The sequence below is a fragment of the Gobius niger genome (genome assembly GCF_951799975.1).
Source record: "Gobius niger genome assembly, chromosome: 4".
NCBI lineage: Eukaryota > Metazoa > Chordata > Actinopteri > Gobiiformes > Gobiidae > Gobius > Gobius niger.
Window position 1 is genome coordinate 21,354,222 of NC_136855.1, and position 18,085 is coordinate 21,372,306.

Genomic DNA, 18,085 nt, shown 5'->3' on the forward strand with positions numbered 1-18,085 from the left:
GTGGGCAGCGGTGGGCTTTGTATGTGTATGTGCGTGCTTGTGTGGTCAATTCTTTCCGGGGGTTAACTGCAGATCCAGTACAAATGGGAGGTGTTGGGGGCAGGGCCATCGTGTGCTCCTGGAACATCTGCCACTGTTTCTCCTGAGTCAAGCTTTGCTCAGGACAAGGGGGTGCATGAGGGGGTATGAGGCAGCACAGATAGCACAACAAGAGAAGTTGGAAATAGGTTCTCCATTTACAGATGAACTGTCGGTCAATTCTTTTTGATTATTTTGATTATAAAGTATTATCAAGAATAAGATTAGCATAGCAACAGCATCAACATGACCTCATGATCAAACTACCTGTTAGTGTGGCTATTGCCATGACCCGCCTTATTTCTAAAATAAGACTTATTTCTAAAACCCTTTAACCTAAAATTGCAAAACATGCCTATCACTCAATCACTGGATCTCTCATTATATCTCCCTTATATATTCATGCATCCCTTAACACAAACACACACACACACGCATGCATATTGCTTGTTGGTGCAGAATATATGCAAACTTTACCTGTGTTCTTATTTTAAAGCAAGACTATCCTGTTTTTATGCATTGTAATGGTTTAGCCAAAACAATTAGGCCAATCTACAGCCATGCAGATGCTTTTGTAGTAGCCCCATATAGACCAGCCATTTCATTTCCACCCTTTCGGATTTATTATTTATTTTGTGTTACATTTGATAGCTTTTTTTGTTTGAAAGTTGTTGCATTAATCTTCAAAAGTGAACTATCTTTGACCTGGCACATAATGGATTCTTATTCAATTGGCCAAGTTCTAGCTGAAACAAGAACCCAAAACTCTGCAGGCTAAAGAGACAGATATACAGTACATCTCCTCTGTAGCTGCATGAGCTCGGGAAGGGGAACTGTTTCCCTGTTCATAGAGCATCTGGCTAGAGAACAAGTGATGCTGACAGCTGGACTGACAGCCAGCATATGTCTCTTTCTTTATTTCAGCCCAGCACAAACAATAGAGTGGAAGGGCTGGGGGTGCTTTGTTTTGAAGGTAGAGCTAATAGCTTGTGACTTCAGAAAAGAGCCCCTATTCTTTTGGAGAGCATGAAGAGCAATTAGCTCCTCTCTGATCCTAGCCTGAAGAGTTTGGGACCACTGCTGACACAAAACGTCAATGGTCTATTCTTATTCATGCCAATTTTGTTGTTTAGTTTTCAATTAAAACGGCAAACTACAAGTGCAGTAACATTTAAAATGTTGTTGCTGGTTACTGGAGATGACTGTATCTTGACAATTTTATAGAAACATGGTCTTCAGGCTATGAAAAGGTAAGATTTGTCCAAGCCTGGGCTTTGGGTTTTTTCAATGTAAAATCTTCCATGCGCCAAGCACGTGTGCTTTGTTTTGTTACGCGATGACGCCACGCGTAAACCACAGGAAGTAATTTGCATTTCAGCCTAATAAACTGAACACGGATTTGTTCCGCTTTACAGAAAGATTTGAGGTCAATCGCCCTACAAAAAGGTAGAATCAGAGCTAAATAGGAAACCTAAAAGTTACAAACAACGTTAGACTTGCTACTAAGCTAAGTTAACGGTCAGCAGCAAATGCACGCGGCGGCGGTTGGCTACATTAACATTAACAAGCCCTACAACAAAATGTTTCAACATATCTCTGTAAGTACTTGTGAAAATTAAAATCTAAGTCTAAGTTTCTTGTTACAGAAATGGGAGTGAAGGGTCTTCAAACCTTCATGGACAGCTGCTGTCCTGAGGCTTGTGTGACTGTTCATTTGAGGGAAATGGCAAAGCAACACGCTGTTTCACAAGAAGGTACTACTACTAGAGAGGTTTACTTTTTGTATTGGTAAGAAATGTGGCAGTCTGTTTATTTGTCAAGATAAGATTATACGTGAATAAACCTAAAGGTTAAACGCAATATTTCTAATATTTGTGAACTGAGTGTGCATCTCCATGCTTCTAGCCCCCACACTTGTTGTAGATGGGATGGCCTGTCTGCGACACTGGTACTCCTGTAAAGACTGGATATCTGGAGGTCAATGGAAAGAATACATGGACACCCTGAAGAGCTGGGTGGAGGTTTTTAACCTTGCAGGCATCAGATTGGTCTTCTTCTTTGATGGGGTTGTGGAAGAGCTGAAGAGACAATCATGGGTAATCACATTGGGTGATATCTATTCAAACAATACACAAATAAGTCAAGTTTTGGCTTTGATAAAAAAAAAAAAAGTTTTATAATTCTTTATACTTATATATTTAAAAAAAAATAATTAATTGTCGGTGAAAATCATTAAATAAAGCTCATCATTATTTTTTATCTTTGACATTTTGGTGATCTTCACAGCTAAAGAGGCGGCGAAGAGTGAATGGTGACGTGTGCAAAATATTCTCCCATATTAAATCATGTGGCGAGCAGCCTGTTGGAGAAATGTGTGTTTTGCCTTCTGGTCTAGCCACCTTCACAAGATTTGCCCTTAAGTGAGTAGTTGATAACATTTTTGTTTGTTGGTTTGTTATTTATTTCACTATATTTGCTGTTGATAGGTCACTGGGACAGGAGGTGTTTTGTTCTGTGAGGGAGGCTGACTTTGAGATATCCAGCTATGCACGTGAGCATAATTGCATGGGCATATTAGGACAGGACACAGACTTTATCATATTTGACAGGTTTGTTGATATCAATGAGTTTTTTCTCATTTACATTTAATGAACTGTTTCTTCAGTAACCATTAACAGTGTATTGATTTTAGTGCTCCGTACCTGTCCTCTTCAAAGCTAAGAATGGACACACTCACCACAGTCTTATACGACCGTCAGAGACTATGCCAAGCCCTCGGATTGGCACTTTATCAGTTACCGCTGTTGGCGTGCATTTTGGGTAATGATGTTGTTTCTGAGGAGCAGATGAAACATGTTCGAATGGATGCCATGGCAATATACAGGTTTTTTGCCCCCTGATATTTTATGTTTTGCACTTAAACTGATTTATCAAATGTAATCGTTTTTTTCTTTCTTCCTACAGACAGTCCGATTCTATACCATATCATGGTGCCCAGCATGGACAAATGATTTTTGCAGTATCCCAGTTTGTTCGCTCCTGGTCAGAAAGCCCTAAAGATGTTCTCCCCCCAACTTTAAAACTGTCACCTTCTGACAAAGAGCTATTGGAGAGGGGTATTCAGTCTTACTTTCTATCTGATCAAAGAAAACACCAGTCTAGTGAAATTATAGACCACCCAGCAGCTGCTGTTTATCAAAAGTATGTCTCTTCCACCATATTACAGGTATGTTTAGTCCGTGTATATTTTTATCCATGGGAATGCTTTTGGCACATTGTCTTTGTGTGGTTTCTACTAGGCATGTAGGGAGAAACATGCAGCTGCAGAGGGATTCATGGTTTACTCTGTTGTGTCTGAGGGAGTGGTTGAGTGTAGCAACAGTCTTGAGGACGAAGAGGACACGGAGTTACTGCCCCAAGCTCTTGTCTTTAAACCATGTCGACAGAGAATCTATGGTCTGCTACTACTGCATAATGGTAATGAGAAACCAAATGGCTCTACTTCTATTTATTTATTTTGTTGTACAATTTTTACAATTTGAGAAATTTCTTGGATTATAGTAGATTTTAGTATCAAAAAAATCGACTATTTTTTTTATACGGAAAATTTTCGTATCAAAATTTTCGGAAAATTTTCTGAACCCACTATTTCTTATTTGCAGACGTCTGAAGTAAGTTTTGTCATTTCACAGGCACTGATGTAAACCCACCTGCAATTAAGGAATGGTTTGTCTACCCAGACAATCCTCTGAAAGAGCCTGAATTGGTCCCTCCTGTCCCACTTAACTTGCATGGTAAAACTCAGTCACATTCCTATGGTAGGATACAGTATAGAGTATGCACTTTATACAATCTTAACGTTTTCCATTTGCTCTGTGCAGGTAATCCTCCAGCGCTAGACCTGTTATGGTTTGGTAAAGGTCCAGAAGTGTCATCACTGCAGCTTTCATGCTTTCTGGCAATTCTTGACTGTCCGGACCTTTCAGATTTGTATGGAACAATAGAGGAGCCCATTTTCATTACAACATGTCTGGTCACCTACATAGTTATTCAGGTATCACTAATATAACTACTCACGATTAAGAGAGATCATTTTTGATAAACGTTTAACATACCTTATTTTGAAAGAATAATCTTCATTCATTCAGGAAAAAATATAGTGTGCTTTAACATAATAGAAAAGGCTTGATGTTTTTGGTGACATTGAAGGTTATGTAAGGAAGATTTTGATTGCAAATATTTGTAACATACTAAATGACAATTCAACTGCTATTTTGTCAACATTTAATGTGGAGTCAAACATTACATGTTTGCAAAGCTATTATGAAGGCAGGCCATTATCCCCTGCTGAGCTCCTAGTGTAGCCACAGACACTGGTCTTTGTGCTCTCTAATGTAAACAAAGTACTCCAATGGACACAGGCTTGCATAATTAAGCTTTTTTTTTTACTGTAATTAATTCTCCCTGTTGGTGTTTTGAGCCCTTTTTTTGTTTGTTTTAGCTGGTTTTAGTGAAATTATACATTTTTATTTCCATGGCATTATAATTGCGTCATTATATTACAGTGAAAACAAGGCAAATGTTCTGGTATGACCAAAGTGGTTCTTATATTATTACATACGTGATTTAACTTGAAGAAACTATCATTGCAATTATTCTTTTTTTTATATGGAATTTCAACTTCAATCTGTATTGCGCTTGTGTTGTGTGTGCATGTGTTGTGCACACATTCATCATTTTGGACAACTGAAAGGTACTTGGAAGAAAGCCATTGACTCCAACAAGTGCATTTTGAGTCACCAAAGTTAATTTTACAAGAAGAGCTAATGATTAAGGAAAATGTAAAGTGTTTGCATTGCGTCTGACAGAGACAGTGATTGACCTTTGGAGACAGTTATTCAAATGAGCTTAGACTCGGCCTGATGAGACTGCTGGACCACAGACAGAGTGAAAGACGGTAGCTGTTGTCGTCTGATCTCTGCTACATTCAAAGCCCCCAAATACTTGTCTATTTAAATCACGCTGGGCTTGTTTGTTTTGAACATACAGCCTGGCAGCCTTGTTTTTGCTTTCAGCATTGTCGTTCTGTTGTTGCACTGACAGCAGACAAAACAAACTGTCCCACACAGAATACACATTGATGTGCTGTTGACATGGTTAACTGTATACACTCTTCCACTGTATGTGTTTGCAATCAGGTACAGACACTGTCTCAAGAAGATGTGGACGCATACCTGAGTCAGGCTCTGTGCTTGGCACAAAAATCTTCACAGGAGCTCCAAGAGATCAAGGTCAGCCGCAACTTTACAATCTCAGCCATTGAAATTGCTCATCTCAAAGTGGCTGTTTCAGAATTGTCATCTGACCCTTCTAGGCACTCATTTACCTTTACTGCTTGTCTAATAATGTGTGTTTTTGCTTTTCATCTGCTTTGTGCATGATTATTATTGCTGGGCGTTGATTTAAAAAGATGTCTTGGAGAAGTGAAGCACAGAAGAGGTCTAGTTTAATAGGCGCTTGTTAGCAGTCATAAACAGAACTCGTAAAATCCTAGACATTTTGTTTTTACTGCCGTTTATTATTGGAAATAACACACGCTACATTCCCCTCTTGTAATTCCTCATTATTGAAGAAAAAAAATATTTGTATGAATTGACTCACAGTTGAAGGCACATTTTGAGATTGGTTACGCCTGTTGCGAAACTGCTCCCCACAGCCTGCCATGTGTGTAGTGTGTGTTTTAGTGAAACAGAGAGTGGCGACAGTCGCCTGTCTGTCCTGACGCTCACCACATGGAGCTATTTACACCGCACTCCCTCCGCCCCACTGGACACACACGCACATATCCACTGGGCTTGTGTCTCTCACCAACTTACACACAAGCACTTTCGCCTTTTTCATGTTGCTCTTTTTCTCGTTTTCCTGTCTCCTTCCTTTGTCGCTGTGTTTGTGAGTGCCTTCGGGCCTTTGTGTGTGTGTCCACTACCTCTTTGTTTTCCATAGGTGAAGCTGTGTTTGACTGGAGGCAGGTGGCAGGCAGAGCTAAATGTGCGAGCATGTGTGTGTGTATTTTATCTGTGCAATCTGCAGAGACAGGTGAGAGAGGCTCACATCTGCCTGCTGTTAGCCACTGCTGTCTTTACTCTCAGCTCACAAGCTGCTACTGCAGTGTTTTTTGCACCTACAGTTTACATGAACACTGTTTTGAAGTTACATTGTGACCTATAAATTGGAGCTACATAATTAATGGCAATTTCATCATTCATAGACTTTTAGACATTTAGCTCCCTGAACTGAGCACTTGGACTGCCAGTTTATCTGTTACCACTAGGGCTATGTGATTACCCATTCCAAGGTATGCCATGGTGTTAAAATACAGCGGTATCAAAATCATTAGATTGTTTGATTGTCTAAAAAAAAGGCTTGTTCTATACTTTATTTCCGCTGAAAAAGCCGCTCCCTGCTGCTCCCCGGTACCTTCTTGCTCCTATTATGCTGTTACTATATCTTGAAATGTAATTTGGGTTACTTAAATGACTTTCAATTTTAGTGGGATCTCAACCTAGTAAAACACTATAATATAATTAAAAAAAGCTATAAACACATTACAAATGCAAATAAGTTCAAATTTTCTCCACAGTATAGCTTACACTACACACTATCATGCTATTTGAAAACAATAGGCTTTTTCCAACGACTACTTCATTGATATTTGAATATGGCTATAATGTATTATTATATTGCATAATGTATGTAATACAAGTCTTAATTTAAATAGCTTAATAACTAATTAGAAATGTACCATGCATAAATCCTATTTATGAATAAGGCTCCTGTTTTTGTTCATTAAACATGCAACAGTATACCATGATATTGCAGTATTTTAGGTCACGGTTGTCACGCTGTGGAAATCTCGTACTGTCCCATCTCTCGCTGTCATTAGCATGTTTCTTGTTGCCTGGAAAATCCGGACTCATCGCTGTATCAGTGATCGAGTCTGGTCAAACTCAGCATCAACTACATTTCTAGAGCGCAACATACGCAAGCAAACAGCTAAAAAAAAATAGTGGCATGAACCCTGGTCTTTTGCTGGAGAGAATTCATGACTTTGAAATGTTTAGTTTGATCTATTTTTTTATTCTATTGTTACATGTCAATCTGCACTTTACATTAAAACTGCCAGAGTCACACTATACGGTCAACTCTTGTCAAACAATTTTCTACTGTTTTTTTTTTTTTTTTTTCAACAGTTACCTTTCCTGTGCAGTCGAGTTGTCCAGCTGGGATGTCTGTACGTGCGTGGACTCAGTTATCTGCTGGGGGCCAACTGTGCCTGTGGCTGCCCGTTAACCACTGACACCCTGATGCCCTGGAACAGCTTTGATGGGCGGCTCTTCCACTCGAAGTACCTCCTGGCTCACAGCGGTGTCGAGGATGTGATGCTGCTGGACAATGACGTGAGTGGGGTTGATGTGTCGCGAAGATTTTCAAGAGCAGTAAAAAAGAAATACAAATGACGCAATATCCAAGCTTGCACAATAAAATGTCTCAGTGCAGAATGGTTTACAATGAAATGGTAAAAGGAAAAAAAAGCTGGGAACTGCAGTGACCATGATCTTCTGCTCCATGTTAGTGCCTCCAACATTTCAAAAACACTGTGTTCACAACATCATTTTTTGGTTGTTGCTGCTCCCTTTAGGTATCCTCTCTGACTGTTCTCCATCACCTGAGGGCCAAAGTTAAAGAAGTTTGTCTGAAGAAAGGCAGAATGCTTCAGTCAAGACCCAGACGTCACACTTCTCAGTTTAGCCTCAAAACCAGAGAAGAACCGCAACACAGGGGGAGACACACAGGTGAGTGTGTTGCGCTAATTTAATGTAATGTAACTGGGGTTTTTGATAGCTTGTTTATGTGAAGCTGTAAGATGTTAAAGGTAGAGTGTGTCGCATGCGCTCTTACTGGTTTAAACAATCACAATTCAACCTGAGATGCCTTAAACTACTTCATCTCTGTATACGTGGACTTGCCATACCTCACCTGAAAGCTGCTAGCAAACATTAGATCAAAGAGAAACATTTGATGTTTACGCCATACAGGTTTTAGCCATAGGATCTGGCAATTCAAAGTGTGTGATTTATGTTTGATGTTGTGGCGTATGACTCCAAACATATCCAAAACGCCACGGTAGGCTAAGGCAAGGGGGTTGGAACACTGATGACGCGCAGTCAGAACAATTGCACAGCTTACGAGGGTTTATTCGGGATCAAAGCAGTAAAACAGGCACTTACTTTGATGATGTTGAATTGAAATGACAAACCTCAATAAGACAGTGCAAATCTTTCTTTACGTGAAAATACAATACGGTGCGATGCGGTCAACAGAAAGTTTCTCCCCAAGCTCACCCCACCGCCATGATGCAGGCCCAGCACAAACACACAGCCCAGGTGAGCGCGCGCACTATATAAACCACTCCCACGGTGCCACCAATCACCGTGGTGCAGAAGCACGTGACAAAGCGCGTGCACGTACTCACTCACGCGCCATTCATTCATTGGGGAAACCACCAAAACCTCTATATGGCTCCTACATTCCGGCCCCTAATTATTGTATGGTAATAATTACCCACCACCATTAACAGGAGTAGGAGACAGAACCATAACCAAGGGCAAAAAGTGAAACATAACTGAGTCCTTTAGAGTCTATGTGTAGAAGTCATAGTCATAGTCCATAGTTCAGCAATGTCCAAGTTCGTTCATGTAATCCATATCGAAAAAGTTCAGAGTTATAATCCACACGATCTTCACTGCTCATCCGCTTCCTGCAGAAGGCAGACTTTGGTAATCGGACGGTCCAAAGTGCTCGATTTCGTTTTAATCCTCACTGTACGCACTAGTCCATTTTTGTCCGAAACGGTATCCAAAACTCTTGCTGTAATCCATGAATTGTGCGGTGACATTTCATCCACGAGCATGACGACATCTCCAGGCACGAAGTTCCTTTGAGCACGATTCCATTTTTGGCGCTCTTGCAATCCTGGAAGATATTCCTTCAACCAACGCTTCCAAAACAGGTTGGACATGTACTGCACTTGCTTCCAGCGACGACGAGCATAAACATCAGCCTTCTCGAATAATCCAGGCGGCAGTGATGGTTGCGATTTCATGGAGGTCCCACCATCAAAGACCACACACAGTTTTTTCCTTGTAGGGGGATACACACCGTGGTGGGGTATATACCACACTCTCCCATCACATTGAGTCAACTGCTCAGGTGGAACTCTCTCTGCGTAGCCTTTCTCCAGCATCTCTGCCATGAACTTGACAAAATCAGAGCGAAAGGTCGGATCTTTAGACAAGCGCCTTTTGAGACTGAACGCTCGTTGAACTGCAACTGTCTTATTGTTTGGCAATTTGAGGTATCTTTGTTTTACTGGCAATCCAATGCTATAGTGTCCATTGATCAGCTTTACTGAATGCGAGACTGACTCCATGAAGCGTTCATCTTCTTTTGATAATCCATGTTGTTCATCTTGTTGAGTTTCCGGGAAATCAACTTTCAGCTGCTTCTCCCACAGCTCATCCATTCTTGCTACTGAGATAAGATTGACTGTGACGTCAGGCGGCTCATACTGCTTGTCCACTTGGCAATCTCCTCTGAGCGGACCATTCACCGTCCAACCCAGGATGGTCTTGATGGCATAAGGGCCCCCGTCCACTGCACGTACCACCTCCCAGGGCTCCAGCGCCTGAGGTACGTTAGTGCCAATAAGGAGATCCACATCTGCTTCAACCTCTGGTATTTTTATGTGCCTCAGATGCGGCCAACGTTGGAGGTCCTTTCTTTGTGGAATATTTCCTCGGTGGACAGGCATGCTCCTTTGCGTGAAGATCTCCGGCAAGTCGCAAAAGTTGTTCGAGTCCAGACCAGCCACTTCCAAATCTGTCAACATGTAGCTGTCCACAACTTTCTCTTGTCCCATCGTTCTGAGGAGGATCCCGAGCTTCCTTCCTGTGAGGTTGAGTCGATTCATCAGACGTTCGGTGCAAAATGAGGCCGTGCTCCCTGGATCCAAGAACGCATAAGTGATCAGAGTCTCTTGTCCCCTTTTGGACTTCACCTTCACGGGCAGTATTGACAGCGCACAGTCTTGCTTGCCGGCCCCAGTTACTCCACTGGACTGAACAGACACCACGGCACCTTCTCTGGCACTTTCTGAACCACCATTAGCCTGTGTAGAACTTATTTGCCTTGTTTTGGAGTGGATATGCAACAACGTAGGATGCTTCAGGTTGCATACTCTGCACGTGAGACGCCCTTTGCAATCTCTGCTTCTGTGCCCAATGCACAAACAACCGAAACACATCTTGTTTTCCTTCAAAAAAGACATTTTTTCATCTTGAGTCCTTTTATCCAACAGAAGGCAAACATCCAAAGAATGTCCAGCTCCACAGAACAGGCACGACCTTTCAGGTAAGTTCTCTTCTCTTTTGTCTACAGGCTCCATTTTCTTCTCAGCAGGTGCTACATTGGTGGCAAAACTACTGCCTCGAGGTTTTGTACTTGTCCGGAAAGATCCAGGTGTTGACTCTTTTCTTCCAGTTCCAGGTGAGTCTTGTATATCTCCAAAGATAGGGTCACTTGCAATCTTAACTTGCCTCTCGATAAACTCCACAATGTCGTAGAATGTTGCTCTGCGATTAAACCTTTCTTGCAGATCGCAGGCCACACATCTCCACCGATCACGCAGCTTGTAAGGAAGCTTTTTTACGATAGTTTGCATGTTGGTGGGCACGTTCAGGTCACCCGCAGAGTCTCCCATACAGTTGCAGCACTCACGCAGCAGTAGACTGTAGGCCTGCAAAGCCTTAAGGTCTTCTCCCTTTATCAAAGGCCACAACAGTACCTTGTCCATATAGGCGGAGGCTACTTTGAATGGATCTCCAAAATGCTCTTGTAGCAAAGCCTTCGCCTTAATGTACCCATGAGCAGCTGGCAGGTGTTGACAGCTTCGGACTAAATCCTGAGACTGGCCTCTAGTATACTGCTCGAGGTAGTACAAACAGTCTTTGTGGCTGTGAGTTCGGTCTTCAATGTTGTGTTCAAAAGCTCTTATGAAGGCTCGATACCGAAGAGGATCACCGTCAAATACTTGCAGGTCTCGTTTGGGTAACAGGTAAAGCGACTGTTGTTCAACTAGTAGAGATGTAATGTCATTCTGCTTCTCCAGCACTGTAATCAAACGCTGATCGGAAGTGTGCTTGGTTGTAGGTGAGGTTTGGTCAAGCTGGATAGGAGGAATGGATTGATGGAGTGCAACTGATGTTAATGCTGGCAGGCCGGCCCCAGTCAGAGTAGAACGAAACTCAGTTTGGTAACTTGATTTGGGCTTAACTGACACATTGCCTGCAGGTATCATGTTCTTCGTGACCTCTGTTTGCGATGGCTGTGTGCTGTATGCAGGCACAAATGTAGGAGCATCCACGTTTAAGTGTGTATTTTTACTCTTTTGTAAATAAGAGTTCATCCCATCAGATTTAGCTGACACACGAGAACCTTCAGAAGCCTTTAGCACATTCACTTTAGCCAAAGAAGCCGCGAGTTCCATGTCCAAGTCCATCGCCTCCATGTTTCTCCGTAGCTGTTCTTGCTGTTCCTCCATTTTCCTCCGTAGCTGGTCTTGCTGTTCCTCCATTTTCTTCCGTAGCTGGTCTTGCTGTTCTTGCATAGCATGTTTTTCTTTCAACAGTTTTTGACGTGCCATAAGAGCAGCGGTTTCTGCTTCTGCTCTTATTCGGGCTGAAGAGGTACTTGAAACAGACTTGCTCACGACAGTACTGCGCTTGCTTGTTTTTCCATTAGATGCATTAGAAATACTGTCGATTGGTCCGATATCCACTGCAGTACTTTTCAGATCCATTACAGTCTTCAAAATGCTTGTTGTATCGTCATTGGAAACAGGATCTGCATGTGGGAGCCATTCTTGGTCGACAGCGCCCTCTGGTGGAATCTGTTGTGCATCAGTGACTGTAGGCAGTTCCAAGAGCCATTTATTTGCCTCTTCCACACAAGTAGATTTATGCTCTTCAACGTGGTCAAACCATGCGTTCTGTTTTTCTTGTTCATCAGACGGCACCATAGGAATGACCACATCATGCAGTTGGCTTGCTTCATTAAACAGACTGGACATATTTTCAATACATGAGCGGACTTGTTCAGCATTCTCAGCACTTTTCATCAGCTCTGTTATTTCTTTCATTGCAATTTTTATCTGTTTTACTTTTGCTTTTCTTTCATTTTGAAGCTTTTCCAGTTTCTGTTCAAAAGCTTTAAACGTAAGCTTTCGTTGTCTCTTAAAAGTTTCATTTTCATTTGACTCGTCTTGATCTGACATATTTCTTTCACAAAAAATCCAGAAATCACAAAAATCTGCAGTACACACAGAACACAGCGCTTTATTTCCTTTTCCTTATTTTTCTTCTTATTTATTTTTGCTTTATCAAGGTACAATGAGTTATTCTTCACCCCAACCATTCACGAGGTCTAAGCTCCACCCTCGTTTACTTTGCGTAGCGGTGGATGCTAAAGTCCCAATAACAAACAGCACTTCACCTTTTGTAAAAGCACCGCAGCGTCCAAAGGGGGAATAGCACATTGACAAACAATCCAAAATGTTTACGAAAACATAGCGCGGCTTGTAGCCGAAGCGACTGTGGCAAACAGCGTGTGCAGCGTAGCAGCAGATTTGTGAATGAATGGGCACTGCATAGAATCCATGCGCGTTCACGTCTATCGTTCACAACTTTGATAGCGATCGTAAACATCCAGAGTTGTTCGACACTACGTAGATACTGCGCTTCAACAATTGAGTTTTCTGTTGACAAAATGTTGTGGCGTATGACTCCAAACATATCCAAAACGCCACGGTAGGCTAAGGCAAGGGGGTTGGAACACTGATGACGCGCAGTCAGAACAATTGCACAGCTTACGAGGGTTTATTCGGGATCAAAGCAGTAAAACAGGCACTTACTTTGATGATGTTGAATTGAAATGACAAACCTCAATAAGACAGTGCAAATCTTTCTTTACGTGAAAATACAATACGGTGCGATGCGGTCAACAGAAAGTTTCTCCCCAAGCTCACCCCACCGCCATGATGCAGGCCCAGCACAAACACACAGCCCAGGTGAGCGCGCGCACTATATAAACCACTCCCACGGTGCCACCAATCACCGTGGTGCAGAAGCACGTGACAAAGCGCGTGCACGTACTCACTCACGCGCCATTCATTCATTGGGGAAACCACCAAAACCTCTATATGGCTCCTACATTTGATATCGGCTTAAAGCAGTACTAAGTAACTTGTGCCCCTAGAGGCCATAAGCGCCACTGCAGGTGTCGTACCATGTTGTGTTTTTTTTACTTATTAATACTGTGAGAGTAAATACTACGCTGACAGAAAAGACAAAGGAAGAGAGGGATATTGTTCATCCAATTACACAATGGAGATCATTTTTTTTACTCAAACTTGGCCTGCAGTTAGCTTTGCACGTTAGCCTGCTAGCTTCTTCTTCGTGATTCCATTAGTGTGTATTGGTGACTCTGATCCGGTGGCAGCGAAGTTGCAATTGTGGTTTTCTGGCCAGAGACACCAGGGGCAGATAAAAGACCCCCCAATCATCACATTAACACTTGTATTACCCCCAGAGGGACTACGAAAAGGATTTAAGGTAAATAATTTCCATAGTACTGCTTTAAGAATCCTCCCAAAATACAAATGTAAACATAAACAACTTTTACGTCATACAAAATGTTTTTGTAAAAGTTATCAGTTTTCAGTAAAACCAATATTGAACATTAGCTCAGGTACCTACCACAGACAAGGAAAATGGAACTAAAAGCGCTTCACTCAAGGGAAAGGGGCTTGGTCATGTTTATGAAGTAATTTAAAAAAGGTTCATCCAATGAAATAAATAAAAGACATGGAAAATGCTACAATGTGCTTTCTTTAAACCGTGTGTTGTTAACCATAGAGCACATTTAGGAATGAATAAAATGGCAACCACATTTCAAACTTCACAACGTGATGAAAACTGCTCTGGATTATTAAACAAGACCAAGCTCCTTCTTCTCATCTGATAGTTGATCTGCGCTTGTAGTTCTCTGGTGAGTCTCACAGAACCACATTACCCAGAGGGCCTTGCTATAACAAGCTCCATGTGTGCAGTAGCCTTGAGCGCGCTGTTGCGATGCGAGCCAACACACACACATACGAACATTTGGAGAGTAGACTTGCTTTGTCAGTGTGCTGGTAATAGTAGGTTCTGTTTATAGGGTGGGAGAGCTCTATTTTAAGACACACAACAAGACTGATTACAGACCACTCCGTCTGACTCTCGCTCTGCTGCCCTTTGTTACTCCTCATCCTTTTATCTTCTAGCTGTTTCCTTCTACTAGCTTTGTCATTGTACCGTCATAATTGATGTACTATTGCCATTTCCCACACCTACATATCACTTCATTTAAATCATTTTATATGATAAGTAGTAACGCGTTTCAATAGTAGTTACGTAGGCAAGTTCTTTTTTTTATTGACAAAAAGAGGGCAAAACAATTTCAACTAAAAACCTTGTCTAGAAACATTTTGGTGCAGCAGATAACAGTTAATGCTTGACTAAGTCTGACTTGAAAACAAAGAAAAGGCTAGTGCAGCTTTATTGTCATAAATGAGAAGGATATTTTAGAATTTGCTGCTGTTATCTTGCACATCTGCTCCAGCGCTTGTGCAGTCTCAATGTTGTGTCACAGAAATATGAGCCCATATTTTTAGTGTAACCCACTCACTTAACAAATCTTTGGCCCTAGTGCTTTTTGAGAAATACTGCATTGCATGCTTTGGGGGAGAGGCTCACATTTGCGCCTCTCTGTCTGCGTTTTGCCCCAGTCAACCCCTGTGGGACTGTTGTTTAATAGATGGAGCGCGTCTCCCTCTCTGTACCTCAGACACAGACACCCGTCATTACTGCAGATCAGTGTGTGTCTGAGAGAGAGCGCGCGAGTGCGGGAGAGCAGTGGTGGCGCTATGTGGTATCATGGAGGGCCCACTTTGGTTTTTGTTTGGAATCGGGCCTGATGTTTAGTCTTCTCAGCGAATATCTTCTTTGCCCGCCTGCTCTCACAACTACCCCTTAACTGGGAATCCATCATACGTGTCTTTGCATGTCTCCTCCAATTTGTTTCTCTTCAATACCAAGAGCAACAAAGTGAGTGATTTTTAAGCAACCCTGGTTGGACCGTGAAGTCATATTTTTTGAAAATTGTTGTGTGACTGGTGGTAGAACAAACTGCCCTCCCTCTGGTCGCTTGAATGCTTGTCATTTTTGTTGTTAATGTATGAAGACCAGGGAAACCAGAGAAAAGTAAGAGGACACTGATGAGACCATCTATTACTAATGGTACACTGTGTATCTCATGTCAGTATAGATAGATTATCTGCTTATGTCAGATTTTCAGTTTATATTTAGCCAAAAGTAACTCAGAAGTAACTAAAAGTAGTGTAACTCAGTTACTTTAAAATTGTAATATATATTAGTAGTTACAGCTTTAAAAATGTAGTATGTTTGTATGACATATTACTATTTCAGAAATGTAGCTAAGTTACACTACTTTAAGTTACTTCTGAGTTACTTTTGGCTAAATATAAACTGAACATAGCAATAATGCCACAGAGCAAAAGTGCAGTCCAAGATTTCCTTTGCTATTCCCCTTCTCTCATGTTTTGTTTTGACGCCATAGTTATAACTGCAAATCGTACATACCAGTGTCTAACTTGATTTGGTGCTGAATTTTATTTGGGGGGAGTTAGGCATTTTTTTCATTTAAATATTTAAATGCATTTGTAACTCGAGTTACTTGAATTGTAATGACTAATATATTCCCGCATTTTGTGTATTCAATATGTTATATTCCTCAGTTAATAAAAGAAGTAATATATTTTTGTAATCCATTACTTTTGTGATACGTTGCCCCCAACACTGATGGCAACTGGTGAACTGCAGATTTCTTTGTCTTAGTTTTTGGTTAATATCTCAGTCATTACTGGACGATTCCACTTGAAACTAAAACTGTCTCGAAGTTGATTTTCTTCCCTCTCAGCTTATATAAACTAATAAAACAATGTAGTTTCTCAGTCATCCAGGTAGTTAGTAAGACAAAAAAAAAGGTGAATCATCACAACAGGATTTACCTATATAAGCTAATGTCCAGTTATTTTCTTTGAAAGGCGGCCAAAAGTGGAGACAATATTCAAAAACATGCGTGTGATGTTGGTCAGTAGAAAGGATTTTCAGCCATAAAAATAATGTGGCGAGTTTGTGAATCCAATGCCTGTCAAATACTGATTAGGAAAAACATTTCACAATTATCGTTTTGGGAGATTTCTTACAAAAACTGTATTTCTCCCATTGAGTTGTATTGGCCCCTGCCCTCCATCTAACATTATGACATCATCACATCCTAAATCGTGAACGCGACCTATTGCTGCATTTTGGGACAGTCTAACTTAAGGTTTCTATATACTTTTATTCAGTTTTTTATGCATTTGGCTCCTTATTTCCTATATATTCATAGAAATATATAACTCATGTATTAGGCCAAATTTCTGTGTATACAAAAAGCATGCAATTGCCTGCTGGCACAAAGGAGAGATAAAAACTTTGGCCGTGGGGGGCAATTTTAGGGCTGAAATGATCAAAATGAGTCAGGAGAAAGCTGCCTGCAAGCGGCCTGGAGCACTTGGGAAGATGATTGACTGAATTAGCAGGATAACTCACACATGAACATAAAAACTAAATACAACTTGGTACAATAACATTTCAATACGTTAATCATTGCACAATATTGCAGGTGGTTGGGGATGGAGATATCAGTTTGAACCACGAGGCGGTCATCACAACGCAGATGGATGGAGAGGCAAAGGAGAGGTGAGAAGAGGACAGCATCACTATGACGATGACAGAGCGAGATACGGCAGAGGAAACTTCCCTTCCACGTCACAGCATTTAGATTCTCAACAGCATCACAGCAGGGGGGCTCCTTCCAATAGAAGAGGACGATTTAACCACAAGGGCAAATACCATCTAGCACCAAGGTATAAAAAATAAACTTGACCGGTATATCTCTTTTGCTTGCATTATTCTCTATGTTGTCTGTCTCTTTTAGATGGTCTCAGCCTTATGCCCCATGACTGCCTGAGGAGAATAAGTTAAAAAGGTTTGATTTGGTGAAGACTGTAAAAGCCCTGATGAATGTCAAGAGCCTCAACAAACGTCATAGTTCAGGTTTGTTTGTCCAAGGGATGAACTGTCAGTGAGACGCTTGGAGATATGAAAAAATATTTAGGCAGCTGCAAACCATGATGTGTGTTTTTTTTCTCATGCAAAAAAAAACGTTTTTTAGGATTTGATAATCTGAAAATCAACTTGTTCATCAGTGTTCAGTTAATGTGTGTGCATTTTTTAAGAAACAGATACTTATTAGTGGTTAATCCCAAAGTCTGCTGTTATGTATTATCTCTGTGAATAAAGAGAGATAGATATTTAAATGTAATTTACACTGGATATACAAAATAATGGTTAATATCTGAAAGGTTTTGTGCGATTTACTTAAAACTGTGACCCAGGGTCTGCTATAGCATGTCGGCAAATAAGGAGAGCTTGAACTTTTAACTCACCAGACAAAAAAATGTGTGTGCTTAATCTGCCAAATTAATAAATGATATTGAATACACACTGTATCTGTGGTCTTTTATACAAAATGATCACTACACAATAACAGTAATTAATAAATATTGATCTTGTTTTTCACAGTTTAGTTACCATGGTGAAGTTGTTTTTCCCTTACAGAATACTAATGCATTACACTGTTTTTGCTAAATGGTAAAAGTTATGTCATTGCCTTTCATAATGAGACGTTAATCTGAAAGGGTTGAATTGGGTACAAATAATCTGGC

The 18,085-nt window shown here is 41.0% G+C and overlaps 1 protein-coding gene across 1 annotated transcript; it reads left to right on the plus strand.

Moving 5' to 3' along the window:
• The first annotated feature begins 1,424 nt into the window (after positions 1-1,424).
• Positions 1,425-17,816, plus strand: fam120b (family with sequence similarity 120 member B). The gene is made up of 15 exons (XM_079555574.1): positions 1,425-1,504; positions 1,725-1,832; positions 1,984-2,174; positions 2,365-2,498; positions 2,565-2,687; positions 2,771-2,962; positions 3,043-3,304; positions 3,378-3,555; positions 3,771-3,872; positions 3,960-4,132; positions 5,277-5,369; positions 7,329-7,535; positions 7,778-7,931; positions 16,981-17,224; positions 17,296-17,816. The coding sequence occupies exons 2-15, from the start codon at positions 1,727-1,729 to the stop codon at positions 17,318-17,320; spliced, it is 2,184 nt and encodes a 727-aa protein (XP_079411700.1). The 5' UTR covers positions 1,425-1,504; positions 1,725-1,726; the 3' UTR covers positions 17,321-17,816.
• The last annotated feature ends 269 nt before the right edge of the window (positions 17,817-18,085 follow it).

Excerpts from the sequence above, each read along its gene's own strand:
- fam120b (XM_079555574.1), top strand. The coding sequence starts at position 1,727 with ATGGGAGTGAAGGGTCTTCAAACCTTCATGGACAGCTGCTGTCCTGAG. Across the intron at positions 3,556-3,770 it reads TCTGCTACTACTGCATAATG|GCACTGATGTAAACCCACCT; the intron begins GTAATGAGAAAC and ends GTCATTTCACAG. Across the intron at positions 5,370-7,328 it reads AGGAGCTCCAAGAGATCAAG|TTACCTTTCCTGTGCAGTCG; the intron begins GTCAGCCGCAAC and ends TTTTTTCAACAG.